The 27,824-nt window shown below is 40.2% G+C and overlaps 1 protein-coding gene across 1 annotated transcript in view; it reads right to left on the reverse strand.

Annotated features, from left to right (window-relative positions):
* The window catches only part of Armc2 (armadillo repeat containing 2), a 102,149-nt gene that overhangs the window by 68,586 nt on the left and 5,739 nt on the right, over nt 1-27,824 (reverse strand). Inside the window, exons 2-5 of the mRNA XM_027928375.2 lie at nt 27,349-27,609; nt 25,018-25,090; nt 15,321-15,489; nt 8,866-9,073 (exon numbers count right to left, since the gene is read on the reverse strand). Coding sequence (XP_027784176.2) covers nt 8,866-9,073; nt 15,321-15,489; nt 25,018-25,090; nt 27,349-27,566 — 668 coding nt within the window. The 5' untranslated portion in view covers nt 27,567-27,609. The remainder of the gene's footprint in view (nt 1-8,865; nt 9,074-15,320; nt 15,490-25,017; nt 25,091-27,348; nt 27,610-27,824) is intronic.

Here is a 27,824-nt window from a genome sequence, read left to right on the forward strand (position 1 = left end):
TGATCAGGGCTTTGATCAGGGCCTCTGCAATTCTGTTAGTTCTGCCACTCCCTTAGTTCAGATCATAATCAGGTTGGAGTCCTAATGGAAGCAACATGTGGATTTTATATGACGTTCTGAGGTCTCTCCTCTGCTGCCCTTACATTTCAGGACACAAGCAAGGTCTTCTCCTCCTAGTCATTAACAAGAGTTTGACATGTTTTGCTTTGAACAACCAGAACAAAGCTCTGTAGCCAAAACAATGCTATACATGGGGCCACAGAGTTACTACTGCCCAACCGTGAATCAATCATGTCAGCAACATCCACTCCTAGACCACATATACACACCAGAAATAAAACTTGTCTTTAAAGTATCTTTAAAAATATTCTAAAATTCAGATTTTGCTATAATTCATATAGTTCTTCCAATTATTATGAATATAATTCTTTAGTTAGGAATCAGCAAATTTTTTTCTCAAAGGATCAGATAACATATTTTATAATTTGTGAACCAAGTAGCAAAGGTTAGGCTATTAGGTATTTTTTTTTTCAATATTTATTTTTTAGTTTAGTTGGATACAATACCTTTATTTATTTGTTTTTATGTGGTGCTGAAGATTCAATCCAGGGCCTCCTACGTGCTAGGCTAGCGATCTACTGCTGAGCCACAACCCCAGCCCTATTAGATACTTTTTGTAACCACCTAAAAAGTAATAATTTAAAAATGTTTAAACCATTCCTAACTTGAAAGCTGTAAAAACAACAACAACAAAAAACAGAGATAGCCAGATTTGGCTGCTGGGTTATAGTTTATCGACTTCTGCTTTAAAGAAATAACTAAAAATATAACAATAATAAAAAGCAGATAAGTGACTTGGGAGCCTGAGAGAGCAGGATCACAAGTTTGAGGCAAAAAAAAAAAAAAAAGACACAAGTTTGAGGCCAACCTCAGCAACTTAGTGATACCCTGTCTCAAAATAAAAAAGGGCTGGGGATATAGCTTACTGGTAAAGTGCCCTTGGGTTAGATCCCCAGTACATTAAAAAAAAAGTGTAGATAAAAAGAAAGATTTAGAATAAAGAAAAAATATTTTAAAAAGAAAAGGAAAGTTTAAAGAATGCTTATGATAAAATTTAGTAAATTTTGAGATGAATTTTTCTTTGCCCTAAGAAAAGACACTGCATTTTTTAAATGTTTTTATTAGTTATTGATGGACCTTTATTTATTTCTTTGTTTATATGTGGTGCTGAGAATGGAACCCAGTGCCTCACACATGCTAGGCAACCACTCTACCACTGAGCCACAAACCCCAGCCCCAAGACACTGCATTTTTAGAATTGGCTTAAGTTTTGTAGACTCAAGGCAGGTTGTGGGGAGCCACTCTGAATGATTTACATCTTCCATCCTGGAGCAGAGAGGCTTTGACCATCACTACCTCTTGTAGTGAATTAGACATTGCCCCAGTCCCAGAAGTTTAAGGATGTGTCTTCAGACGTACGTGTGTCGCCCTATAGCCCCTGGGGTTGAATTACACTCACCTGTCCTTTGTAACCCTGACACTTCTGACCTTTTTTGGATAACTTTCTAAGAAATAGGGTCCCCCCAATAAAAGCTCACTTCTGAACATGCTAGCTCTCTCTCACCTGCCTCTCGTGACTTTCTCTTGCTCTCCCATTTGGGCAGCCTGAGGCCAAGAGTGGAGAAGGTAAAGTTTAAAGTGTGTTTAAAGGTAAAGTGTGTGTCTGTGTTTTATTTGGTGTCCCTGGAAATTCACACAAGAGACCTTAAGTTTAGCTGCCCACGTGGGTCGGGGGCAGCAGCAGGTAGTGAATATATCAGGCTTTGAAGCCACATAATCTCTATTACAATTACTCAACTCCTAAGCTACTTAATTTATAAAAGCAAATAATGGGTTGGATCTGGCCCAGGGACTTAGTTTGCTGACCTTTGCTTTACAGTCTCTTGATATTTTGACTGCAATTTGGAAATGTTACCACCAGGGGGTGGTCATTCCTTCATCATGTCTTCATGGCTCAAAGAGCCAGATACATTTTCCAGACAAGATTAGCACTCTTTCTTAATAACTAACCTTAAAAGCAGAATTCTACTTCAATACAAACACAATGTCAAAGAATGTGATTTTAAAGGGATATTCACAAAAATTTAAGAAAGGCCTCCAAGGTACCCATAGCATTGGCTTATGGCCTAAGATAAAACATACATACATGCTAGTGCCTTTTTCAATAATCATTACTAGATATCACTCAAGGTTATTTATATAAACTTGATTAAATATAGCTAACCATGCTAACTCAGTTAACTGTAAATTCCCTTACTTAGAGTAAAGGCACAGTTTTATGCTTCCTTGAACATTTAAGGCTCCATATTTTCCGGGCATCCCGTGTGAAAAGGGGAGCCATGAGGACTTCAGTACAGGGAATAGTCACTGTGGAGACTGAGGCATTAGCAACTTCCATCTCAGCTTTCCAACCTCAGTGGCCGAGCATGTGCTCCCTACACATGACCCTCTGCCACCAGTGGTCTCCCTGCCCAGGCTCCTGGCTCCCTAGATGTCCTTCACATTGCAGCTGTCCTGCTGAAAACCTCTCAGTGGTGATCCTTATTTTAAAAATGGACTCATGTGCCTGGGAGTGGCATAAGAGGCCATCAATCACATATCTGTAAGTTCCCTCTGTTCAATTCTATGGCTATCGCCTCAGGTTGCCTCCTGCCACCACCATGTCAATTCCCATCTCTAGTTTATTCTGCTCCTGATGAAAACCATCCTTTGAGAGGCAATACCCTCAGAATTTGGTCTCAGACCTCTAAACCCCCCAAACATTTTCTTCCAGGTCTCTTTTCATTCCTGTAGCATTAGAGCTAATCACTGAACAGTACTTCCAAACCTCTTGTGTGCATTCAGATCACTTGGAGATCTCATAAAAAGGCAGATTCTAATTCAGCAGGTCTGGGGCCTGACGTTCTGCATTTCCAGCAAGTGCCCAGAGGATGCTGAATTCTACTGGTCTAGGGATCACACATGTGTAGCAAGGACTGATACACTGTAAGCTCCCTGGGGATGGAGTCCATTCCTGAATCTCCCTACCCCCCAGCACAGGGCTTTGCTCATCAGAAAGACTTGAATGGAAACTGTCCAGTAAAGTGGGCTACAAAAATCACTCTAGCCAATGCCTGTCTTTCCCAAATGGAATGTTTTGCACCTACATCACCATTAATTTCTTAAAGGAATCATGACTTCATTGTTTATGAGAAAAATGACATATTTATTATTTTTTAAAGGCCAGGCAATATAAGAAAGTACAAAGATTTAAAAAAGTCATCCTGGATCCCATCACCCGGAAATAAACATTATTAATATGCAATAAACATAATTTCAAACATACTTTTGCATATATCCAGATAAAAAGACAGATTGAAAGAAGGGTAGGAGGAAGGGTAGGTGAATGGATACATATAGATGAAATCAGACCATACATGTTATTTAATGAGAAGGTATTAAGTATAAAGTTTGTTTGAATTTAACAAAGAAACAGAAATTGAGGTGAGACTGAAGGAATTGAAGAGCTTCAGATGAATGGGTCTTCACAAGAGATATTAGTTTCTAAAAGATCTCTCTAAAGTTAAGAAAAAAATAATGAAAGAATTAGGATGCTAAAATCATCATTTAAAAACTATCTTTCAATTCCAGACTATAATTACTTTAACAATCCATTCCATATTATGAAAGTGAAGGGATTAGCATTCACACTTCCTCTCCAGCACTGGTTTTGGCTAATTATATTACCACTACGCCATCAAGGTTTCGGCTCCATCATTTTCGGAGTTGTTCAGTCTAAATATGGAAATAAACTGAATACTCACCACGAATGCTTTCACCATAGCTTCTTCATTTCTGAGTTTTGAATTCTGACTCATCATTTTGTTTCTAAGATTTTTCTAGAAAGTGCATGAGTAGTATATTTCCCAAGTTCATTCATATTTGAAAGTGTCACATTAGACAGCTGTCTTTTTCCTGAAGGACAACTTGGCTTGTGACACAATTGTTGGGTTAACTCTTAGACATTTCTTAGACATTTCTTCACTATCTTCTGGCACTGGGTGATGCTCTAATAAAGCCAAAGACCAGCTTGCCTTTTTATTCTTTCATGTGGCTTGCTTGTTCACAGAACCATAGGATACCTTCTTCCATACTCTTACCCAATTAACAACTGAGTATGTACTATATACTGGATAGTGCTTTTAGGGTTGAGCATTGTTGGAAATGCCTTTCTGTGAATCATTCAATACCAAATTTTGTTGGGACACCATGTATCCATTTGAGCTTCAGATTTTTAAGTCTGTATTCTAGAAAGTTGTGTTTTGACTTAATTTTTGTTGATTTGTTCTTCATTCTCCAAAGGTCATTGTGAATATTAAATGAATTAATACACATAAATCTCCTCATGTGGGCATGTAATCGATATCTTGTAACCCAAAGAAGAGCTCTTCTTTCTTTTTTATAAAAGAGAATGGTTGCTTATCTATAATTTCTGTGAGATAATGGGAAACTCTCTGAACACTTTCCATGTTTGGGGAGGATACTACCTTTTGTGATGTGTTTTCTTCAGTCTCTCATTATGCCCTTTATCTGAGTTCTTGTCCAAGGTTGGTTCTTATCCTAATATAATCTGTCTTTATTTGTTGAAGCCAAATAGGATCCACCAAACTAGGGTACTCAGTACTTTGTTTTCTTGAACATTCAATCACCAGCTCTATTCTTTTGGTTGACTTGGGACTGTGTGTCCCTCCGTGTGTGTGGAACAGACTGATGTGACTCACAGAAAAGCCCCTTTACATGACAGGCTCCTTCAGTTCTAATCCAAACCTCTTCCCCCAAACACACACAAACCCCCCAGCTCACAGACACTGAGGAGAGCATGTCACCTTTGCCCCAGTAACTTCATGATCTCTATCTTGAATGGCATCCCTAGGGGGTTGCTTTCTCTCTTCCTGCGGCCTGCCCACATCCTTACAAGAGAAACCTGGTTTTTGCTCAAGATCTAAGGAGTCATCTTTACTCTCAAATTACCCCTGTGTCCATCTAGATTTCATAGAATGTGGACGATCAGCTAGATTTTTTGGTTGCAATGTTCTAAGTATAAAAATCTAATTAAGATTTGCCACACACTGTCTCTGTCCAAAAAATGAAACACAAAACAAACAGAGCAGTCTATAATGTGGATGTGGTGGCTTCAGGAACAGCTGGATCTAGGAATTTAAATATATCATCCTTGAGCTTGATCACTATCTCCATTCTTTGGTTCTGCTTGTTTACATTCCATTTCCCTCTCAGAGTCTCTCTCCAAAAGGCAGTGAAAATGGCAGTGTTGGCTTCAAGGCCATATCATCTTTACAAGTTTGTGAATCTGGAGAAAGACCACTTTCCTCTAAGACCTCTGAGTGATTTATGTGTATTGATTCATTTAATATTCACAATAACCACTAGAGAACAGAAGAGATCAGGGAGGAATAAAAGCCCAGGGAGGAATACAGTGGGGTCTGGCTTGGATCGTGTGACCATCTCCAAACCAACTGCCATAGCTGGGAGAAGCTGTAGCACTCTGATAGCCAGCCCTGGGTGACACAGCTACCCCTGGGAAGGGAGTTAGGGAAGGCCATGTCCGTCCTCATCCAAACGCGGACAGAGCAGGATTTACTATACAATGTCAGAGGGCTTGCTCCCAGAGGGAAGCTTGCCAGGGCAGACAAAAATTTCAAGCCTGTACTGCATTGTAAAGTTTGCTCCCTGTTTTATACCTTTTTTTTTCTTTTTTGCTGACATTTATTTCTCTGTTTTTCATTCTTTGCTACTTTCATTGGGTTTCTGCAGAATGCTTTTGCTTTACCATATTTAACCTGAAGCCCACTTTATTTTTTATTCCAACAATACTAAGGGCATTTGGTAGTTTTAAAGAAGACTTTCAAGTCCTAGCAATCATTCCGCAATCTACAGTGAGGGCTAGGAGGGGATGGGAGTGGAGGAGCAATTATTTTCATTTAATAGACTAAAAATTGAGCCCCTAGAAGTGTTAGGAAACTGACACTAAACCATTCAGCTATCTCAAGAGGTTGAGAGGGAACCAAACCTAACTTCAGAGATCCTGGCTCCTAGAGAAGACTTCCAAACTCTCCACAACAACTGACTGCCTTTGGGCTCTTCCTATGGGTCACATTTCCAAATCATGACAGTTTGAACAGCATTTATACAGAAAGTCTGAAGAGGTACTTAAGCAGATATATAAAGGAGCTCATCAGATCAGACCACAGGATGGACGGAGAAATGGATGGACGGAGGATGGAGATGTACACACATACTTTTTCTTAATGGCAGCTTTTTTATTTGCAATTCATATGGAAATACAAAGTAAGAGGTAATGGAGTATCGCTGTGGAGCAGGCCTTCCATGCCTTAAATGAATCCCTAAATGGTTACAAGGAAATTGTCATTAACTGGTGCATAGATTGAGGATGACAGTTCCATAAGTGTTTGAGTGTCTTCTCTTTTGGAAAGTTACATCACCTCCAATATCTTGTTTCCAGCAATACCTGGCTTTAGCAAATCCATTTTTCATCATAATGAGCATGAAGTCAAAATCCAGGCCATCCCGTGTGTCTAAATTATCCATATTGTAAATTAAGGGTGTACAGATCAGTGTAGTTTTACTGAAATAAACTGTTCCGCCCTCTCCTGAGTGAGAAAACCACTCACCACAAAGGACAAACAAGCCCAGAAGGACCCCATGCTGGGAGCAAGCATGTCCTCACTTGCTCTGTCCCCTCTGCACCATCTAGCTGTTCACGGTCCTTTTAACCCACTGTAATCTCCATTCCCTTCCCTCCTTTCTGCCAGCCCAGCTCACTGAGACGACTCTTCATTTCCCACTTTATTATGGTCTCAAGATGAAAAAATGTTAATTGAGGGTAGGGTTCGCTCATCAAAACTGGGAATACTCCGTTGCATAGTGAAGATCATTTCTTGGAATTATTCACTTAAATGTTTACAAGAAACAATTATCAAGTGTCCCAGACTGATTCATAAATGTAATTAATGAAAGAATTGCTAAGAGTTTCCATTTTCTGGTTTGTTTTAATCCTACTGTATAAACTTTTTTTTGTTGGCACCACTTCAACAAAATTCCACCCCAGGATGAAAGGAGGTAAAGATTCATAGAGCAGAAATGTTATTGGAAGTTGAACTTGCCAGGGTGTACTGCAAAGCCAGACACACTCATTATCTGACACAAGGGCTGTCCTCACAAAACAAAAAAAAAGAAAAACAATTAGCGTTGCTGCCAACGCCTCATAATTTTGGACAGTCAGGAAGAATTGCTTCCAGTTCCTAATGGATTTGTCCTTTGCTGTTTGTGGGATAAAATATGTAACTGAAAATGCCCTTGCTGTCCCAGACTGAGGAAGACATAATGAACTCTGGCTTGCCAGATTGTTCTGCAACATCTGAAGGTTTGCAAAAATAAATAAACAAATCAGACGGCTCTTGTCTGGTTTTTCTCGTCAGCTTTCATTACTGTAAGGATGGATGCAGCCAGATAAACGTTTCCTTTTTACTTCAGTATTGAAAGGAACACAAGTTCTCCCACTGCCTTTTATGTTGAAGCGCTGAGGTCCACAGCCTATTCTTATTCACCAACTGGAAAAGATTGGTCTGCAATGGCCAGTTTGATGTTTTGTGCTCCAACTCCCAGAGTCCCAATTTGAAGTTGTTCTCTTCCACTTAAGGAGACATTTCATTTTTCCCTTAATTTAAAAAAATGTTCTGAATGCAGAGCGACATCACGAGGACTACTAGGTTGCCTAATATAAATTCTGTGTGTGTGACACTCTTTAGGCTGTGTTAGCAGACAAGGTCAGCTCAGCTCAACTAACAAGCTGACAAGCAGCTACTTCGGGGAACAGTTTTCAGTCGTACAAGTGTGCGAGCCAAAGTCAGACCCAAAATCTAAAGTGAGAGCAACATACACTTGGTCTTAAAATGGCCCATGGAATTTTATCTTGTTAAGCAAATTTGCACTGGGCAATTGTCCATGATGACCCAATGGAAAGTCCTAGAAGAAAATATCTTTAATTGAGTGACCCTGCCCAACCCAAGACCTTCTGCCTATCTTAGCATCACTCTGCCTGGGACTGGGAAACAGCCTGCTCTCCCTCTCCAGCCTCCAATAATTCAGCCTTTTTTAGTAACACACCAGGGTAAAAATACACGGTCTATATAGAGAACACCAGTTTCTCCATAAGTCCTAAATATGATAGGGAAAGCATTTCTCATGGATGCTCTATCTAGGAATGTGGTATGAAATAAAGTAATTTCTAATCATTTGATTATGAGGGGCTAACAGAGGGATAGCACAGGTTTCACAGGACTCTTCTGCTTTAACCACTAAATATTTAGTCCAAGTTTCTACTGGAGAATAAAATAAGTGTTCATGTCTGTAGCGTTAAAAACCGCAGACTAATCCAAAGGGAAGTAACGGGGCATTCTAGGCCAGTCAAAAATCCCAGATCATTCACAAAGAGAATGCCAGCTATCACTCAGGGGCTGGCTGGAACCGTCCAACCAAACCTTATTCTGAAAACCCATGGAAGTAGATTCATGGCACTGATGGATAAAAGGGTTCCTAAGGACTAAAAAGGGAATGATCTGCAACCAGTTCCATTCAGGTTTGAGAAGAAATCTCTCCTACTCACGCATTAACTTACAATGTGTTTATATAAAAGGAAAAGAGCAAATTAATCATCTATATAAGATGGAGAACAAATTGGTATTCAGTTATCTTGATCTGAAAATTAAATTAAAAAAGAATACTGACCCTCCACTTCCGAGACGAGATGGTAAGGATGTTGTTCCTTTGAACCCTTCTTGCTGTTTGATTTCTCTGAAGCCTCCATCATAAGTTAGTTGAAAAGGATGGCTCTTCAAATGGCCAATAGTGTTTGATTCTCTTAAATAAGTCCCATTTATTTCCACCATAGAGTTCCCCATCATGACCATTTCTTTGGATACCACGGTCTTCTTTGCTGCAATAACCAAGGAAATGTTTTGTTAAGCAATCCCCTTTCCAGGAGTCACTACCTTTCAACATTGGGTTTTTTTTTATTGTCATTTGTTTGTTTGTTTTTTGGTACCAAGGATTGAACTCAGGGGCACTCAACAACTGAGTCGCATCTCCAGCCCTATTTTTGTATTTTATTTAGAGACTGGGTCTCAGTGAGTTGCTTAGCACCTCGCCATGGCTGAGGCTGATTTTGATCCTCCTGCCTCAGCATCGCAAGCTGCTGGGATTACCGTGTGCCACAGCACCTAGCTCAACACTGTTTTTCAGTTGAAGAATTTATAGAATTTTAAAGTTATACATTATTTGACCAAGTCTAGACTTTTATGGTCAAAGCCTTTCTGAACATACATAAGACTTCACCATGATTTTAGGTTTGACATCAATTCTGCAGGTAAAAATGAATAGGATTTTAACTGTGTTGGCTTAGGGTCTACCTGAAGGTAAACACTACAGTTTAGATTTATGAACTACCTAATCCATTGATGTACTTCCTTTGCCATAAAAATAACTCTTCTTCCTGAATTTGGCTAGTATTTTTTCATTTACAAAATATTTATTGAGTGCTTCCCTGCTATCAAGCACTGCTTTAGACACTTGGGTGCATCAGTGACAAAAACGAGATCCCTGACCTCACAAGGCTTACATCCTAGTAGGTATAAACAGACAATAAGCAATATACCACAATAAGATAAGTAAACACCCTCGACCCTTGCAAAAAAAAAAAAAAAAGCTAAAGTAGAAAAGTGAAGAAAGGTAAAGGGAAGTGGGGGTGTGGTAGAAGCAGAGAGCACTTTTGTCAGAGGGTCTGGTAGAGTGGGGACAGCAAGACCCTCAGGGCCATCAGAGGAGGAGGCACAGTGTTTCAAAGGGGACCAGCCAGTGTGGATGCCTGAAAGCAGGATCCTGTCTGGGAATGGAGTGTGAGGGCAGAGGAGGAGGGAGCCAGCAGAGGGTGGGGCCTGGGCAGGGCCCAGGAATGGAGGCCCAGCAGAGCGCTGTCATGCCACAGAAAGGGGAGGCAGCCACATGTCCACAGGGCTTCAGAGAGGAATGAGCGGTGCAAGAAGGCGTCCTGACTCTGAAGCGAAACACATATTGTGTTTACGGATGCAGGTGCTTAGACTTCAGACACACTTCCTATCAGCAAACTGACTCTAGGGATTGCTTATTGTCTATGCTGCTAGTAGACTTGAGCCTGTGAGAAAACATTTGTCAAAGAAGAAGAAAAAGCAAGTCTCCCACAGCACAGAGGGAGGTGGCGGTGAAATGAGCTTTGCATAGAAAAAAATAGTGTTTTACAAGTTTTTCCAAAGTAACTCAAGGTTCCTCTTCTGCACCTAATTAGTAACCAGTAAACCAATAAAAATTAATCATAACAAAACCACCTATTCTACCACTCTGACCAAGCTCCCTGATTTCAAAACTCAGAACTTAAAAAGCTTGAAAGGAACCTGAGAAATTGGCCATTCTAACCTCTCTTCTGAGCACCATGCCACTTTAAATAACTTTACTAGTAAATTATAAAGCACACATTCTGTTTTAGATTGCAAGGAATTTTCAGCCTATCATTATGTTTTAGCATGTCTTTCCTTCTTTCATTCACTCCATAGCTGTTTATTAATACTACTATGTGCTAGGGTTCCATGCACAAGTGAACCTGTGGTGATGGAGAAGTCTCAGGTATCCCATAGCTTCTAGAAGGGTGTGTGGGGGGGTGCCCAACTGTTCTTGCAAGTAGAGAAGCTGCACCCTCTATCTTCACAGTCCACCAGGGTGAGCTTGTCAGTTGTTGGTATAATGTGTAGTAGATAGCTGCCCTGGGGCTCACACTGACTCCTGGTGAAGGTCCACCATCAAACTGAGCATGTGTAAGGATACTCAGTGTCTCCCTGGCTAATACTGTAACACATTGTTCTAATTCTCTAACAGACCATGGACAAGCTTAAACAAACAAACAAACAAAAAGTCACCTGCAGCATCACCATGAAGGCAAAGTTCCCTTCACAGACGTTTCTTGCATACGTGCTACACACCACAACCTGTTAGGTTCTTGGGCTACAAATGGAGAAAACTGCTTTTCTTATTGGAGTTGCTCAATATAGTAGAGGAGACAGAGAGGCAGATCTGTAAGGAGATCAATGTAGTACAGTGTGGCACCAGCCAGGTAATAAGGAGGCACAGAGAATGGAGAGGATTTGAGGGGTGGGAAATTGTTCAGGGCAAGATTCTAGAGGTGGTGAAGCTTTATAAGTATCTGGAAAGATGAGGAAGAGGCAAACATAAGAAAAAGAAGCAAAAGATTGGAGTCAAAGGCAGTTTCATGTGTGTACAACCCGTACAAGTGGGGAGTAGGGGCACCCTGGCTTAATGCTCTGCTGTTGCCCTCTTGAAATTCTTTATTTTATAAAAAAGAGTCTCCCATTTTCATTTTGCACTGAGCCAAAAAAATTAAACAGTGGGTCCTGCCCAAGGCTTGAAATAGCAGGACAGATGTGGGAAATGTAAGAGGGTGGGGAGGTCTGTGTTTCTGGTGCACTGACTTCTAAAGGGCACAGGGAGAGGTGAGAGAAGGGCCTAGAACATTAGGTTGGGCCCAGATCACAACAGAGCTGTGCATGCAAAGGAGCTGGGACTTCATCTGCTAGACCAAATTACAATTCCACCAGATCTAGTCTGCCTCTGGTTCTTGTATAACCTATGAACCAAGAATGGTCTTTATAATTTTGAATGGCTAAGCGGGGCGTGGGGGTGGGGATCAAAGGAAGAATATTTTATGATAGGTGAAAATTATATGAAGTTCAAATTTCAGTGGTTATAAATCAGGCCATGGCTGCTTCCACACTCTAATGGCAGAACAGAATAGGTTGTGCAGAGACCACATGGACAACAGGGTTGAAGATATTTACTCTCCAGCCCTTGACAGAAAAAGTTTGCTCACTTCTGTGGAAGGCTGGCATTTCCCAAACTGTGTTCCCAAGAGAGAGATTTCAAAGTCAGGCAGGTTTGGGTTGAATTAAAATCAAACAGATGTCTTTGCTGGATGGCTTTTCCCAGTCCATCCAACAGGCAAGGATTAGGTAGCACTTCCCTGACTTACTTGAATACTAGGCTCCTTTTCCAAGGAAAAGCTATAAACATTTTTCTAGAAATGTTCCCTGGAATTCCTGGAACTCAGTTTGGCCAATCCTCCTGGAGGCACAGGGGAGCTCTGAATAGATTTCAGCCTGGGGATGATGCAATCTGATTCCTTTGCTTCCTGACCTCTGTGCTTTATGGAAGACATAGAATGCCATCATTTTCCGAGGGTCATGGGGATAAAAGGATAAGGCTGCTCACAGTCACATCCTGTTGGGAGCTTGGCTTCCCCAGGCTCTGCTGGTAGTTCCAAAGGCTAAGGGTCATTGTGTCCACTCTCCTGCATCTAACTGCAGAACCCTGTGGGCTGAGGGCAGATAAGGGGGAAAGAAAGGGAGGAGGCAAGAGGTGATTGGCAGGGCAATGGCAGAAAAGGAGCATGGACTGAGCAGTCTTTAGGAAGTCATGAAGGCTTCATGAAGGAAAGAGGGACAGGCGCTGGTAGGAAGGTGGTGTCTGCACGAAGTCTCTGGCCTGAGTAACTGGGGAAGCATTAGCCACAGCATCAGGTCCTGCCTAAAACCTTCTCTGAACACAAAGCAATTAAACTGATGGCCCTATGGGGATGCCTACCTACACCTCGTTCCCTTTCATTTTCTTAAATTAGGAACTCCAAACCTGCCACCACACCCCAGCCCTGCCTGCCAGATTGTGTCAGCTACAAATGACTTCACACCAGGGAAAGGCCTCACCCTCTATCTCCAGGCACAGTTGGCTCTCTGGCCTGTTACCCAACAAAGCCTAACTTTTCTAAACAATAGAGAGCCTCCAAAATAAAACTTAGGCAGCTCTGATACAAATGACAGGCACTCTGAGGCAGGAGAGCCCGAGTATTTTTTTTTTTAATTGATGTGTGCTTTTAAAATGACCGTGACTTTTTACTGCCATTATTTCCTGAGTGCTGACACAGGCCACAGGGATGCAATCCACTGCCAACAGGGTGGATAAAAGAACTGTAACAAAGACTGGTTTCAGAGCATCTGGGAGGTGCGGCGTCCTGCTGGGAAATGAAGGTGCTGTGGTCACACAAACAAGGGCTGGGCCCTGAGGATGAGGACGGTGCACCAGGCACGCTTTGCATCCCGAAGTCATCTTCACATCAAGGTGAACAGGTCAGCAAGCAGCAGGGGTTTCAAAAGTGAGCAACTGGGAGTTCAATGCATCATAGCAACATTTACGCTCAGAACCAAAAAACCATTTTGCTCTCCAGAAGTGACCGGGGGCTCCAGAGCTTGTCCCCTCTCGTCTTGGCAAGCACTATCAGTTCTCTCTGATCTAAATGGTCTGGATGGGACTCCAGTGCTAGAACATTGGGAAATCTCCCCAGGTGACTACAGCTACAGATGAGAACCACTACTGAACTAGAAGCAGAAATTGTGTTGTCTCTGCCTCCCTCAAACCCTGCCCTGGCTTTTCACTGGAATAAAGCCCAGTCTGTTGTCCATGTCCCAAGGCCTTGTGTAGCCCTCTGGTCCCAGTTCCTTTCACCTTTTCTTGTCTAGCTGCCTCCTGCCATGCTAGCCATTGCGACCTCCACCAGAGATGGTGCCCACCAGGGCCTTGGTACTTGGTTCAACCTGGGCACTTTAACCACAGATATTTCCATGGCTGCTTCCTCCTATCATTCACAGGTCAACTCAGATGTCACCTCCTCTAACAGACCTTACAGAGCCCCCTCAGCTACAGCAAACTATCACCCCTGCCACAGTGCTCCCTATTTAGTCATCTCCTTTATCTTCTTCAACTGTCCTATTTGTTCTCTGGTTACCATCCCTCTCCCCTCCCTAGACTGAAGGCTTCCTGGCGGTGGGACTCTCAGGGCCTAGGATGGTACTGGCACTCAGTAGAGGCCCAATAAACATCAGACTGAGTGAGATGTCAAACTGGGACACTGAGGTAAAGAAGCTGCCTGATGGTTCGCTTGGTCATAGCGCCATGGTGTGATGCGCGCGCCTGCACCTCCCTTTGTTTTTCCTTTCTCCTTGATTCTACCTCTTCCTCTATGTCAGGGATCACACAGGCAAATAAGTGAAGCAGACTGGGGCACATGTGAACAGCAGGCCATATTCTAGGCTATAGGATGGGCACTACTCAGCTCCAATCATTTTCCATTGGAATGGGGACCCAGTTTCTCCAGATCTTGATTTTTCATAAGAGGTTATGAATCTGGATTCTTCTATGAGAGTCTTCTACTTTTTATATGTTAGCAACTAAAAAAGAGAAAATGCTTATATGTCTAATAAGTACGAAGCTCAGGTGGAGGATTGTGCCCACCAGGTCCATCTTCAGACTGTCTGTGACTGTACCTGCCGCTCTTCAGCAATCCTTGAGATGCAGGGAGGCCTGGATCTGCCAGCTCCTGGTAGTTTTCCACAGTGAGAGCCAGTTTATAATATGACCCTGAGCACACACTCACCACTGAAGAGAAGCCTCCTGAAGCAATACCTACCCTACTGTAGAGTGCTGCCTTTATTTCTGTTCTACTTCCTTTTTAAAAGTGTGATCTACCACACTGATTATTGTCCTACTAATGGATTCTTCCCTGTAGTTTGGAAAACCCTCAGTGTGCCCTGGAGCGGGGGTGATTTCCTGAGAATGTGAGGTCGTTGCCTCTTTGCTCCAGGTCTAGTTACCTGCCAGCACTTCTGTGACAGGAACAAGAGTCTCATTCAAGTTTTGCTGATATTCACAGGGAATCAGAATGATATTCAAACCTAAGCTTAGTAAACTTTGTGAAATTCTTAAATTTCTCATTAATTTTGAATGAAATTAACAACTTTTTGAACTCTAACTTTAAAATTATTTCTTTTCACTACTGTGAACCATCCATTTGGAAACCCTTATCCTAACATTCTTTTCCTACCAAGTGATATTTTTTAAGAACTGTGATATTTTTAGAAATTCTTAATAAATATCTAGAAAAATGTATGTTTCTTAGCCAGCTTTTGCCCAGTATTCTCAGTTTAAATAAAAATCACCTGGGGGGTCAGGAAAAATTATATAAAAATATTTTTTGTGCACACTTTCAAGAAGCATGCCTGTCCCAGGGTTTAAAGGAGGTTATATAGCCTTACACTCGGCGGGAAAGGATCTGTCCGGCAGAAGAGCCCCCTGGGAGGCTGCCCTGAATAAGCGCGCCCGGGCACTGCTTATTCTTCTAATCTTCACAGGGTCCACGGGGGGTTTAGGAAAGGAAAAGCAAGGATCCTCCTCTGCGCTGGGAGATGCCGGAGCTTTCGGTTTCTGGAAAGAGATTTTTTAAATGATTGGTATGAGTTTCTGTGTCTCAAATAAGGCTCACTACCCTGGAGCTGGCCCCAACCCTTCCAGAAGAAAACCAGGGCTTTCTGCTTGGCTTCATTCATCTTGGCCCCCTAATTCTACTGTCTCATTGGCCCACCTTACTCAACATGAGATGTGTGTGTGTTTACATATTAATTAAAATGTGTTAAATATATGATATATTTACATGTATATGTGGGTATATATGTGTGTGTGTGTGTGTGTGTGTATAGTGTTTTAACTGTTTTTGTCAATTGTATTAACCATTCTGCTGTACTGCTTAGCATATTCGAAAAAACAAGTTACCCATGCTGGCAAACAGATATTACTTGTATTTAAAATTATGTATAATATATTCAACATGCCTTGCAAAGTTTTGTGTTCAATTTAGCTCAGAAAACACTTATTGGACCCTTTATTTGCCAAGACTTATGTGGTCTATAAATGCTATCTTTACATATCCTGGACAAAAGTATTTTTTAAATAATGCCAAAATTTTAAAATGATTTGGATTAAAAAGTCACAAAACACAAAAGCAGGAAGCCATCTTGGACATAAGATATAAAAATATTTTATTTTTTACATCTCAAGAATTTTGAATGGATGATCCTTTGGAAAGGAACATTACTGACAAATTTCCAATCCCTTAACAACATTTTTGTGTGTGTATGTATGTGGTACTGGTGATTGAACCTAGTGATGTTTTACTCCTAAGCTACATCCCCAACCCTTTTTATATTTTTATTTTGAGACAAGTTCTCACTAAGTTACCCAGGTTAGCCATGAACTTGTGATCCTCCTGCCTCAGACTCCTGAGTAGCTAGGATTACAGGTTTGCAAAACCATGCCTAGCTCCTTAAAAATTTTTTTTAAAAAACCTGCACCAAACTCTGTGACAGCCAGAGCTCCTGCTGGTCTAACCTCCAGATGGCCTCCAGCTCCATGTCAGAGCCTCACAGGAGACTAAGCTTCCAGTTTCAATATTACCAAGTGGTCCTGTCCTTCTTACCTCTAACTTTAGCATAAGTATTTGTCTATGAAAGAGAAGCCATATGGCAGCAAGCGCTTCTAGTGCTCTAACCAGGAATAATTAAGTTAAATTTCCTAAAGTCATTTACATAACATGATATGACTCACTGTCCAATAAGTTAATTAACACATCTTTGAAAAATCCAGTGTGAACATCATGTCAGATAATTTGGAAAAATCATCTACTATGTATGATGCATCCTCTCAAAATACTTGGTTTTCTCAAATGTACTACTAGAACATAGACATAGACATTAGAGTTTTCCCGCCAAGAATTTGCTTACTTCAATAATGATGGCATTCTGCAACAATATTTTTTATTTCCTCTTATTTGCATCTGGTTTACAAAGCAGACTCCCAAAATTAGTTTTATGATTTTAGAGATACATTTTAGAGACAGTTAGAAAAAGGTTAATAATATAATCAGCAGAACATAGAAGAAAGAGTAAATCACTTTGGGATCCAACAGAACCGGATTGGAATCCATTTACTGGTTATGTGAACCTGCCATTTGCTTCTTGAACTTGGTCAGCTACAATAAGGAAAGAAGAAACCCATTTTATAAGGATGCTGACATAAATATATTTCCCGTTATGAAAGCTCCATAAATCCTAGCTCCCTTCCCTGTACACAGTGCATATTCCTTATTTATAAAATTTGGTTCCCATTTGTTTGTTTGTTTTGAAGTGCTGGGGACTGGACCCAGTTCCTCACACTCTACCACTCTACCACTGAGCTACATTTCTAATCACCCAAAGTCTCAGTAGATATGGCTAACCTGATTTTTTTTTTTTTTTTTTTTTTTTTTTTGTGGCAGGGACAGGGCGGGTTCCCAGTTAATTTGAACTCTTCCTAAAAGTCAAGGTTATAGCCTCTGATACAATCTAGCTGGAATTAAATCTCAGATTCTTTTTTTTTTTTTTTTCCTTTTGGTACTGGGGATTGAGCCCAGGGGTTACGTCCCCAGTTCTTTTCATTTTTTAGTTTGAGACAAGATCTTGCTTAGGGCTGCGCCAAGTTGCTGAGGCTGACCTTAAACTTGAGATCTTCCTGTCCCAGCCTTCTAAGTCACTGGAATTACAGGTGTGTGCTACCACACTCAGACCGAAGACACAGATGCTTCAGGGGTCTGTTCTGAAGGAGGTAACACTTATTTGTCTGCATAAATTGTGCTATATTTGTTCAATACATATTTGCTTTACCTTTTAGTCTCCCCAGTTTGTTGCAAAATAATCATAAGAATGTGACTTAGGCCATGAAACTAAATAGTAACAAAAAAGCAAATATAATAGGGGAAAATAAGTGCATTATACATAATTAGGAAAGACAAAATACATAAGGATAACCTCAATACCGAAGGTTGATATGAGGTTTCCTTATGTCAATGTGTCTATTTTCTATAGGTACCTTGAAACTGAAATAAAGATCAAGAAGTTGGCCAAATAATAATGACACAGATCAAATAAATGGCCCCTTTTACAGACCCTCTATCCCTGATATAAACATTTTGGGTACTAAATACAAGAGCTTATTACAAATGGAAATAATAGTCTGGAAATCTAATTTTTCCCCCAAAGAGAATAACCAAATTATCTCTGGCAGCAAGATAAAGTGCTATAACTGCTCCTTGATAGAAGGCACTATTTTCCTAGTATAAAATTAGTAATAGTTGTATAATAAAAATTTAGTTCCATTTTCCTCCTGTCCCACCCCTTTTTTCTTATACTGGGGTTTGAACCCAGGGATACTCTCCAAGCTACATCTCCAATTCCTTTTTATTTTGTGATAGGATCTCACCAAGTTGCTGAGGCCGGCCTCAAACTTCCAATCCTCCTGCCTCAGTCTCCCAAGCCACTGTGCGAGGTTACTATCGACCTTTAAAAATTGTTTGTCTCATTTAAACACACATCTTACTGGACTGTTTAGAAAATAAAGAACTACAAGTAAAGCATTTTTAATTCTTCAAGAGAAAACTACTACATGAGTCCAGAATTCTTTCTTTCTTTCTTTTGCAGTGGTGGGTATTGAAGCCATGGTCTCACGAACACCAGGCAAACACTACCACTGAGATACATCTTCAGCCTAGCAATTTCTTTCATGCTGGGTTCTGTAAAACATTCTTCCATTTGTGGAGCAAAATGACTTTTATGAAGAAAATCAGTTTTAAAAAAACCTTTTTCTTATAAAATTCAAATAATTTTAGAACGCACAGAATGGTGCATGTTTAAATCTTTGCCTGAGAACCTTACCTCCCTCAGGCTTTGTTTCATGACGCTAACTGGGGACTTGAGCATAATCAAGGACACCGGAGAAGCCCGAGTTTATGATTTGTTCCAGCTGATGAAACTGCAAGAGTTCACTGAAAACAGACTGTTCTCACAGAGCAACCCAGTCCAGGAAGACGCGATTCACACACCGTGTAAGGGATCCAGGTGGCCAAGGCTCACCCGACATTATGGACCTTGGTCATTTTCTGTCCTTGACTCTTCAGAGCCCCACAGAGGGGGCAGGGTCTCTCTTAGCCCTGGAAGGGGGCAGTGACATCCCACATCAGAAAGCTTCTCAAGATATAACAACTTGTAAAGTAACTCACACACGAATACATGCATGTTCTCAAAATCATGCCTGATGCAAGAACTCTTGGAAGGCAGAGAGCAAATATCAAAAATTCTCCCAAGCCCTGGACCTTTGAGACATGGCTGCTCTGAGTGCATTTCTGTTACTACAATTTTATCCACAGGTCCTCCAGACTACTTTGTCACTCACAGTATGTGACCTGCTGCTGTAATGTTACCATGCACTTCAGATATGAAGAAAAAACTGCTTTGACTTCTCATTCTTCTTTTTCTAACCCTGGATCACCCTGCCCCAAGGTATATATGAGTTCCAAAGTCCCTTTCATTTTAAAACATATTACATTTTGTTTCACATGTCAAATATTAGAAGCTTGGTTCATGTAGAATACTGAAAATGGCTCAAAATTCTCTATGCTGTTGGAGGTCAGCAGTGGCCAAGAGGTGGGCATTCCTGACCCCACAAAGATCTCTTTGAGATTCTGATGATGTCACTTTTTCTTTTTGAACACTGCTAAGTTTAGTTTGTGCAAATGTATCAAGTTGCACTCTGTGTGATCCGTGTCTTTTCTGTATGGCAATAAAAAGTTGCATAAAAATATTTGGGACTATAAATAAATGTGCTTTGTAAGGTTAGGAAACTGAAGGAGAATGCTGTTTTGACAATAATAATGTTAGGAGACAAATTTTCCTATTTATTCACGTTTACATTTCTTTTGACTTATTAAGTTCAAAGTTAAAGAGCAGTTGTTGTTTTTCTTTTTTTGGTACTGGGGGTCAAACCCAGGGGTACTTCACCATGAGCTACATTCCCATCTTTTTTACTTTTTATTTTGAGCAGAGTCTTGCTAAGTTGTTGAGGCTGGCCTCAAATTCACAATCTTTCTTCCTAAGTCTCCCAAGACACTGGAATTACAGGTGTGAACCACTGTGCCTGGCTGAGAGTAATCTGTGTATACAAATTTGAATGCCAGTTAATAGAGTAGCAGAATATAAATAGGAATAACTACCACCTAACTGCCCTATGTCTCAGGACTGTTGTGAGATGGCAGGGAGCAGCTAAGAAAGAAAAAAGATGTACCCCACGTACCTACACAGCAGGTAGATGTAAACATTCACGGAAGGCTACAAATTACAGTGCTTTTCTTCTGTCTTACAAGGTCACAGGTGCCAAAGGGAACCCTGTGAGCCAATCAGGCCAGCAGCCAAGGCCTGAGCAACCAGGAAGCAGGAATACCAGCTTTTCGATGGTTCTCAGAAGCCCTGGGCATTCCTGAGTGTGGGCAGCCCAGGGTCTGCTGGAGGAGATGGGAGGATAGGCAGGGGAGCAACAGAAAGAAGGTAAATATCTGGGAACAAAGAGTTTGGGTTGTTTGGTTAATGCAGGAGCTGGAATGGGCTATTTCTGGGTTTCTCTTTCCTGACTGATTGTTGGTTGAGTAATTATTAAAAGGCAAAGTCATCCAAGAAAGTGTCCTAGATCCAAAAAGTGATTGGTTAGGTCTTCACAAACTCTTTCAGCAAATGTGACCTTTAACTATGAGATGCTCCCCTCCCTTCTGCCCTCCTCCGTCTCCTTCTTTCTTTTGTGTCTCTGTCTCTCTCCAGTTGTCTCCTTTTCTCCACTCCTCCTTCCTCCACTCCAATTCCTCCTTATTCCCTGCCTTTGTCAATTCAGTGGGTACCAGAGTCAAAGGGTTCTTTAAAAGTGTAGTGAAAAGGGGAAAAGAAGGCAGAAGGGCAGACAGCAGAGGCCATATTCAGAATACTTTCATTGAGAACCTCAGATTTTCATTACTGAAATGAAATATACGGGGCTAGGGATATACCCCAGTGGTAAAGCATTTACCTATCAGGCAAGAGGCCCTGGGTTCAATCCCCCAAACAGAAAAAAAAATCAATTAAAATGAATAATATACTTAGTTGGGCGCGGTAGCGGTGGTGCACGCCTATAATCCCTCTGGCTCGGAAGGCTGTGACAGGAGGATCAAAGCCAGCCTCAGCAACTGTGAGGTGCTAAGCAACTCAGTGAGACTCGTCTCTAAATAAAATACAAAATAGGGCTGGGGATGTGGCTCAGCGGTTGAGTGCCCCTGAGTTCGGTCCCCAGTACCCCCGACACAAAAAAGAAATATACATAAGATCCTTAAGTAATCTACTGAAACAAAAGAATTTCAAACTACAGCAGTTATTTTACTTAACATAGTTGTTTGTTTTTTGGGTTTTTTTTTGTACCAGGGACTGAACCCAGGGTCATTTAACTACTGAGCCACATCCCCAGTCCTTTTTATATTTTATTTAGAGACAGGGTCTTACTAAGTTGCTTGGGGCCTCACTAAGTTGCTGGCTTTGAACTTGTGATCCTCCTGTCTCAGTCTCCTAAGCCACTGGGATTACATGAGTGTGCTACCACACCTGGTGTTAACATAGAATTTTTTAGACTACTTTTTCTTTGAACACAGCACCCAATCATTCTGCAGTAAAGAAATTTGTTTCTGGGCCGGGGATGTGGCTCAAGCGGTAGCGCACTCGCCTGGCATGTGTGCGGCCCGGGTTCGATCCTCAGCACCACATATAAACAAAGATGTTGTGTCCGCTGAAAACTAAAAAATAAATATTAAAAAATTCAAAAAAAAACAAAAAGAAATTTATTTCTTATGCCAATACTGTCTAACACCTAATCCTGCAATCTAAGAATTACACAGGTTTGACAAGGACCACATGAACTCTAGAAATACAGAAGTTTAGGAAAGAGTAGGCCCAAATTGAGTGAGTTCCCCAAATCAACAGTAATATGCCACAGCTTCCTCAAAACCCAAGTGGTTTCCAAGGTTGCAGATGCAAAAAGCCATACATCATCAACAGCTGGCAAATTACTTCTTGCATATTAGTTTATTCTTAATATTTTGGGGATCTTATTTTTATCATTTGCAATATAAGAACAAGTGCAATTTTCCTCAGAGGCATTCTGATAAGTATTTTAGAAATATAAGATCCATTTTGAGACAAGTGGGGTCATTTGACTATACATTACTAAGGATATTACTAAGAAATGCTGATTATCTGAACTGTGATAATACAATTGTGGTTATGCAGGAAACTGTCCTTGTTCATATGAGATGCACACTCATAAATCTTCATAGATGAAGTATCATAATGTCAATAACTCCCAAATAGTTCATCAAAAACAAACACACACACATAAATACATGGTAATATAAGCTGAGAAGCAGTATGGCTAAGACACCATCTCCATGAACATTTAAGAAACTGGTAACAAGAAGTGCCTTTTCTTAAAAAAAAAAAAAAAATTCTTAGTTGTACATGGACACAATACCTTTATTTTATTTATTGATGTGGTGCTGAGGATCGAACCCAGTGCCCCACACATGTGAGGCAAGCACTCTACCACTGTGCCACAACCCCAAGCCCAAGAAGTACTTTTTTTAAATTTTAATTTTTGTGGTCCTAGGGATAGAGCCCAGGGGTACTTCGCCAATTTACTACATCCTCAGCCCATTTTAGTTTTTATTTTGAGGAAGGGTCTCAATAAATTTCCCAGGCCTGCTTTGAACATGCGATCCTCCTGCCTCAACCTCCTGAGTAGTTGGGATTACAGGTATGCGCCACCACGCCTGGCACAAGTACTTTTGATAGCAGAGGACTAAGGGGAGTGTGGCTAGAATAAGGAAGGCTGGCTGAGATTTTCGGTAACTCTTTCCTGTCAGTTCTATGCAATTAGGCTCCTGAACCCAGGAGAAGATGGGAAGTTTATTCTTTAGAGAGGGTAAAACAGAATATCTCTAATTGGGGGTCAATAAGTAAGGTTACCTTATAATAACTGTTTTTATTGTTGAGTGTCAGGGTAGTTATTATAAACATGACTATTAGTTGAATATTCACATACTGAATGCCAGGTACTCCTGCTTTCTTTCCTCACATGGCTCCTGAAAGCTAGCACCTAGACTTTGTCCCCCAAGAAAGAGCTGGGAAGCACCTCTTCTACAGGAAATCTGAAATCGATAAGGGAAGGCCTAGGATAAGCCATTGGGGGTGCTGGCAACAACTCTGCCAGGCCAGATCCCCTAACTGCAAGTGTATGGTACAGATCACTGATAGGTTGGCTAACCCCATCCACATGCCAACAAGCAGCATGAGGCATCAAAAGTGTGCTCACAGTATGCAAAAAGAGACCAAAACATAGAAATGCTACAGAGGCTATGCAGGGAGAAGAAAACTGAGTTTAAAAATATGAAAACTATCACTAATATATTCAGATAAGATGCTGCAACCATGAAACAAGAACAGAATACTACACAAAAATACAATTTAGAGGGAAAAGAAAACTTTGAAATATTAAATATAGGATAACAGAAATGAAAAGAACTCAAGAAAGGGATAAGAACCTGAATTCTTCAATAAGAAGTACAACAAAAGAGAAAATAAGAAAATGAAAAGACTGGTCCAACAGATCCTACATCTGAATAAATCCTAGACAGATTTGATCAGTGCATACTATATGCATGTACACTGAATTCCATTAGTATGTACAATTAATATGTTGATAAAAAAAAACTTTTAAGTGGGAAAGATACAATCAAAACTATTCAAGGATACTTCCCAGAACTAAAGGACATGAAATTTCATGTTAAAAGGGCATTTCAAGTGCCAGCATAATAGATGAAAAGAAGCCACCAAAGGGCCATTATGAAATTTCAGAACACTAGAAGCAAAGAGAAAAAAATCCTTCAAATTTCAGAGAGGTCAAACAGGAATCAAGGTCTCAATTTATTTCCTAGGCACACTTTCTAAAGAAGCTATAGGAGGAAGGCTTCAATAAAATCGAGTGAATAAAAAAGAGAAAGTCATGGGTCCAGAAACAGGTAAAAGCCCACATAGAGGGAGGAGCTACCTCCTAGGATAAAAGCGAATGGTGCTTGAAGAAATCTGTGCACAGGGCACTCAGGGAAGTGGCTGGCAAGGACATTTGAAGAGCTCCCTAATGAGGTGCACTGATAGGACACCTCATGTGCCTGATCATACAAAGGCAATTTAGATTTGTGAGGCAGAGTTTGGGGTTGAAACAGTAAAACTGAGAGGCAAGGCATTATTAACATCAGAGAAGACAAGCAGTGGTGCATGCAAGGCAAAGTTGTCATCATTGGTCACCACTAATCCGAGGCCCAGCTATGAACAGGGTTTACACAATCACAATCCAAGAAAACTAACTTTGATTAGAATATAATCGAAGTTATGAGACAGCTGTATCGGGAGCAGCAGTGAGAACAGAAAGCGTGCGACATGCTATGATTGGAGGTAAAGGGACAGACCTGAATTTTCACTGTCCTTAGTGAGAAGTCATTAGCTGATTCCTCAAGCTTCCTGAGTCAGACAGCAACAAGGCAATGTGTGTGTTTAGAAACATGGATATAAATACCAAAAGAATGTGTTACAGGGAGGTCTGGGGAAGGAATAATGAGGAGTAAGAGAATAGGAGACCACTATGTTTTTGCTGCTGCTGTTGTTTTTAGTAACAAATCTTTGTCTCTCTCTGAATATATAAAGAGCATGCATAATTTTTAAACATGAATTTCATATACAATTTTTATTTAAAAACTGTTTAAAAGAACACAATATCTATAACTATTTTTAGGGAAACAAAAATATAAAACATGTTTGCTGAAATTGCTATACATTTAAAATGTTCTTCATTATCAAACTATAGATAAATTATAGAAGAGTTTCATTGGGTATTGATCATTATGTTTGGAAAAATATAAAGGAATTTGCTTTCACATTAGATTAGTATACATTTAGGTCTCTGTGATAATTTCCTTAGCACAAGTAAGTGACGATTCCAAGTGTTTTTGGCCAAGTAAGTACTCACCAGATCTAGTGGACTGAGACGAGTGCCAGATATAGGCCTGGAGTCAGATAACTCAAAACTGGACGCATGGAGGCTAACATAAGAGATGGTGGAGAGTTTTAGTCTATAGATAATTATTGCTTCTATTTTTAGTATTTGTTAGTTAAGTCTAGCTGAAAAACAAGTAAAAGCAGTCAATGCATAAACATGAGAAAAAGACATTTAAAAAATGTCACAGTACTTAAAACATTTTATTAGCAAGTCTTTTGCTACTTTCAGGAGGATTAAGTAACAAAAAGAATAAATGTATGTAGTGATTTTAAAAAAGCTTTGTTCATATCACTTTTTAAAGTTGGTAGGACAATCACTAGGAACCACTCCATTCCAAAGTAACTTCCTTAATCCAAAGTCTAGAATTACCTTTAAGATCTTGAACAAAAGTCAAACTTTAAAAAATAACTACTTTGAAAATCAGTTAGCATAACCCAGCATATGCAGAAGCTAAAGAAGAAAAGTCATATGATCATGTCCATAGATGCAGAAAAGCATGTGACAAAACCTAACCCCACTTAGATAAGGATAAAATCTCTCAGTAAAAGTAGGTATAAAAGCAACTTCTTCAACTTGACAAAGAATATCTACCAAAACCTATAGCTAACATCTAACTGATGAAAAACTAGAAGCTTTCCCACTGAGATCAGGAACAAGGCAAAGATGTCCCCTTTCACCACTGTTTTTCAAGATCATACTGGAAGTCCTAGCTAGACAAGAAAAGGAAATGAAAGGCACATGGATAGGGAGTGAAGAAATAAAATTTTGTTTTTGCAGATGACAAGATCATCTATGTAGCAAATCCTAAAGAACTAACAAAAAAAACTCCTGGAAAAAATAAGGGATGACAGTTTATTTAATGCACCTAACCTACCAGTATCACAGTTTAGCAACCCACTACACATTCTAGAGTATTCATGTCTACCTGTGGCTGATTGGGAGCTAAGACTCACTGTTGCTGCCCAGCATCACAGTGAGCATCCAACTGCATATGGTTAGCCCAGGAAAAGATCAAAATTCAAAGTCCAGTTGCTATGAATGCATGTCACTTTGCATTATTGTAGAGTGAAAAAAAAAAATCTCAGGTAGAACCAACATAAATCAGGGCCTGTGCAATGCAGAAAGATAACATTTTCAACAGATGGTGCTGAGATAATTAGATATCTACACCTACACACACACACACACACACACACACACACACTCACACACACACGAAACTAGACACAGACTTTATATCTGTCATGAAAATTAACTCAAATTCAATCATGGACTTAAATATGAGACACAAGACTATACAACTTCTAAAAGATAACAGGATAACAGGAGAATTTCTAGATGACCATGGATAAGATGACTTTTTTTTTTTTTTTTTTTTTGCAGTACTGGGGATTGAACTCAGGGCCTTATACATGCTAGGCAAATGCTCTACCACTGAGCTACAGCCCCATTCCAAGGTGAGGACTTATATTTATATAATACCAGTGGCATGATCCATGAAAAAAAGAACTACTCTAGTAATATTAAAAATGTCTGCTCTGCAAAAGATAGTCAAGTGAGTAAGAAGACAAGACACAGACTGGTAGAAAATATTTGTGAAAGACATATAGGATGAAAGATTGCTATCCAAAATAATCAAAGAATTATTGAAGCCTAACAGTAAATTAGACCAAGAAATACCACTATAACTCTATTAAAATGGCCAAAATCCATTGACAACACCAAATGCTGGTGAGGGGATATGGAGGAACAGAAACTCTCATTCATTGCTGATAGAAAATCAACATGGTATAGTCACTATGGAAGACAGTTTGGCAGTTTCTCCCAGAATCCAACATATTCTTACCATATGATCCAGCAACTGTGCTCCTTAGTATTTACCCAAAGGAACTGAAAACTTATGTCCACATAAAAACTTGCACCTGGATGTTTATAGCAGCTTTATTTGTAATTGCCAAAACACTGAAGCAACTGAAATGTCCTTCAGTAGATGAATGGTAAACTGAGGTACTTCCAGACAATGGAATATGAGAAAGTATCAAGAAGGAAATTGCTATAATACCATGAAAAGCCACGAAAGAAATTTAAATGCCAATCAGTGAGTGAAAGAAGCCAGTTTGAAGAGGCTTTCTACTGTATGATTCCTATTATATGACATTCTGAAAAAGGCAAAACTATGGGTATAGTAAAACCATCAGTGGTTGGGGGAAGGGAGAGATAAATAAGCAGAGCACAACTAAGGGGAAATGTAATCTGGTGGCCTAAATAGCTGAGTGTACACAAAAATAAAATGTCATATACCTGAAGGAGGAAGGAGGCCTATTTTCTGGTGTTCTTGATGATGCAGGTCCAAATAGCTTCCTTTGGTCTTCCCGAGGTGTAAATGGTCTTTGGGTTCTAACTGTTCTTAATGCATTTCGTGCTTCACTTATGATTTCTGCACTGGTCTTCGGCTTGGATACCAAAGATGGATAAAATGGATCCAGTTTTCCTAACTTTTTATCATTTGAAGACAGCATCTTTTCTTTTAAAATACAATGTTCTTCAGATAGACACCACACCCTGCAAATATACAGTACAATAAACATCAAGTACTTTTATCCAGTACTTTAGAGAAAGCAGTGCTTACTACAAGCCCATCCATATATTAAATCATTCCTGTTTATTAGGTTTGAAAAAAATCACAAACAATTTCCAATTTAAAAATCCAAGCAAGTTGGGCATGGTATGCATGCCTATAATCCAAGTTACTCTGGAAGTTTGAGGCCAGCCTGGAG

The sequence above is a fragment of the Marmota flaviventris genome, chromosome 6 (genome assembly GCF_047511675.1).
Source record: "Marmota flaviventris isolate mMarFla1 chromosome 6, mMarFla1.hap1, whole genome shotgun sequence".
Classification (NCBI taxonomy): domain Eukaryota; kingdom Metazoa; phylum Chordata; class Mammalia; order Rodentia; family Sciuridae; genus Marmota; species Marmota flaviventris.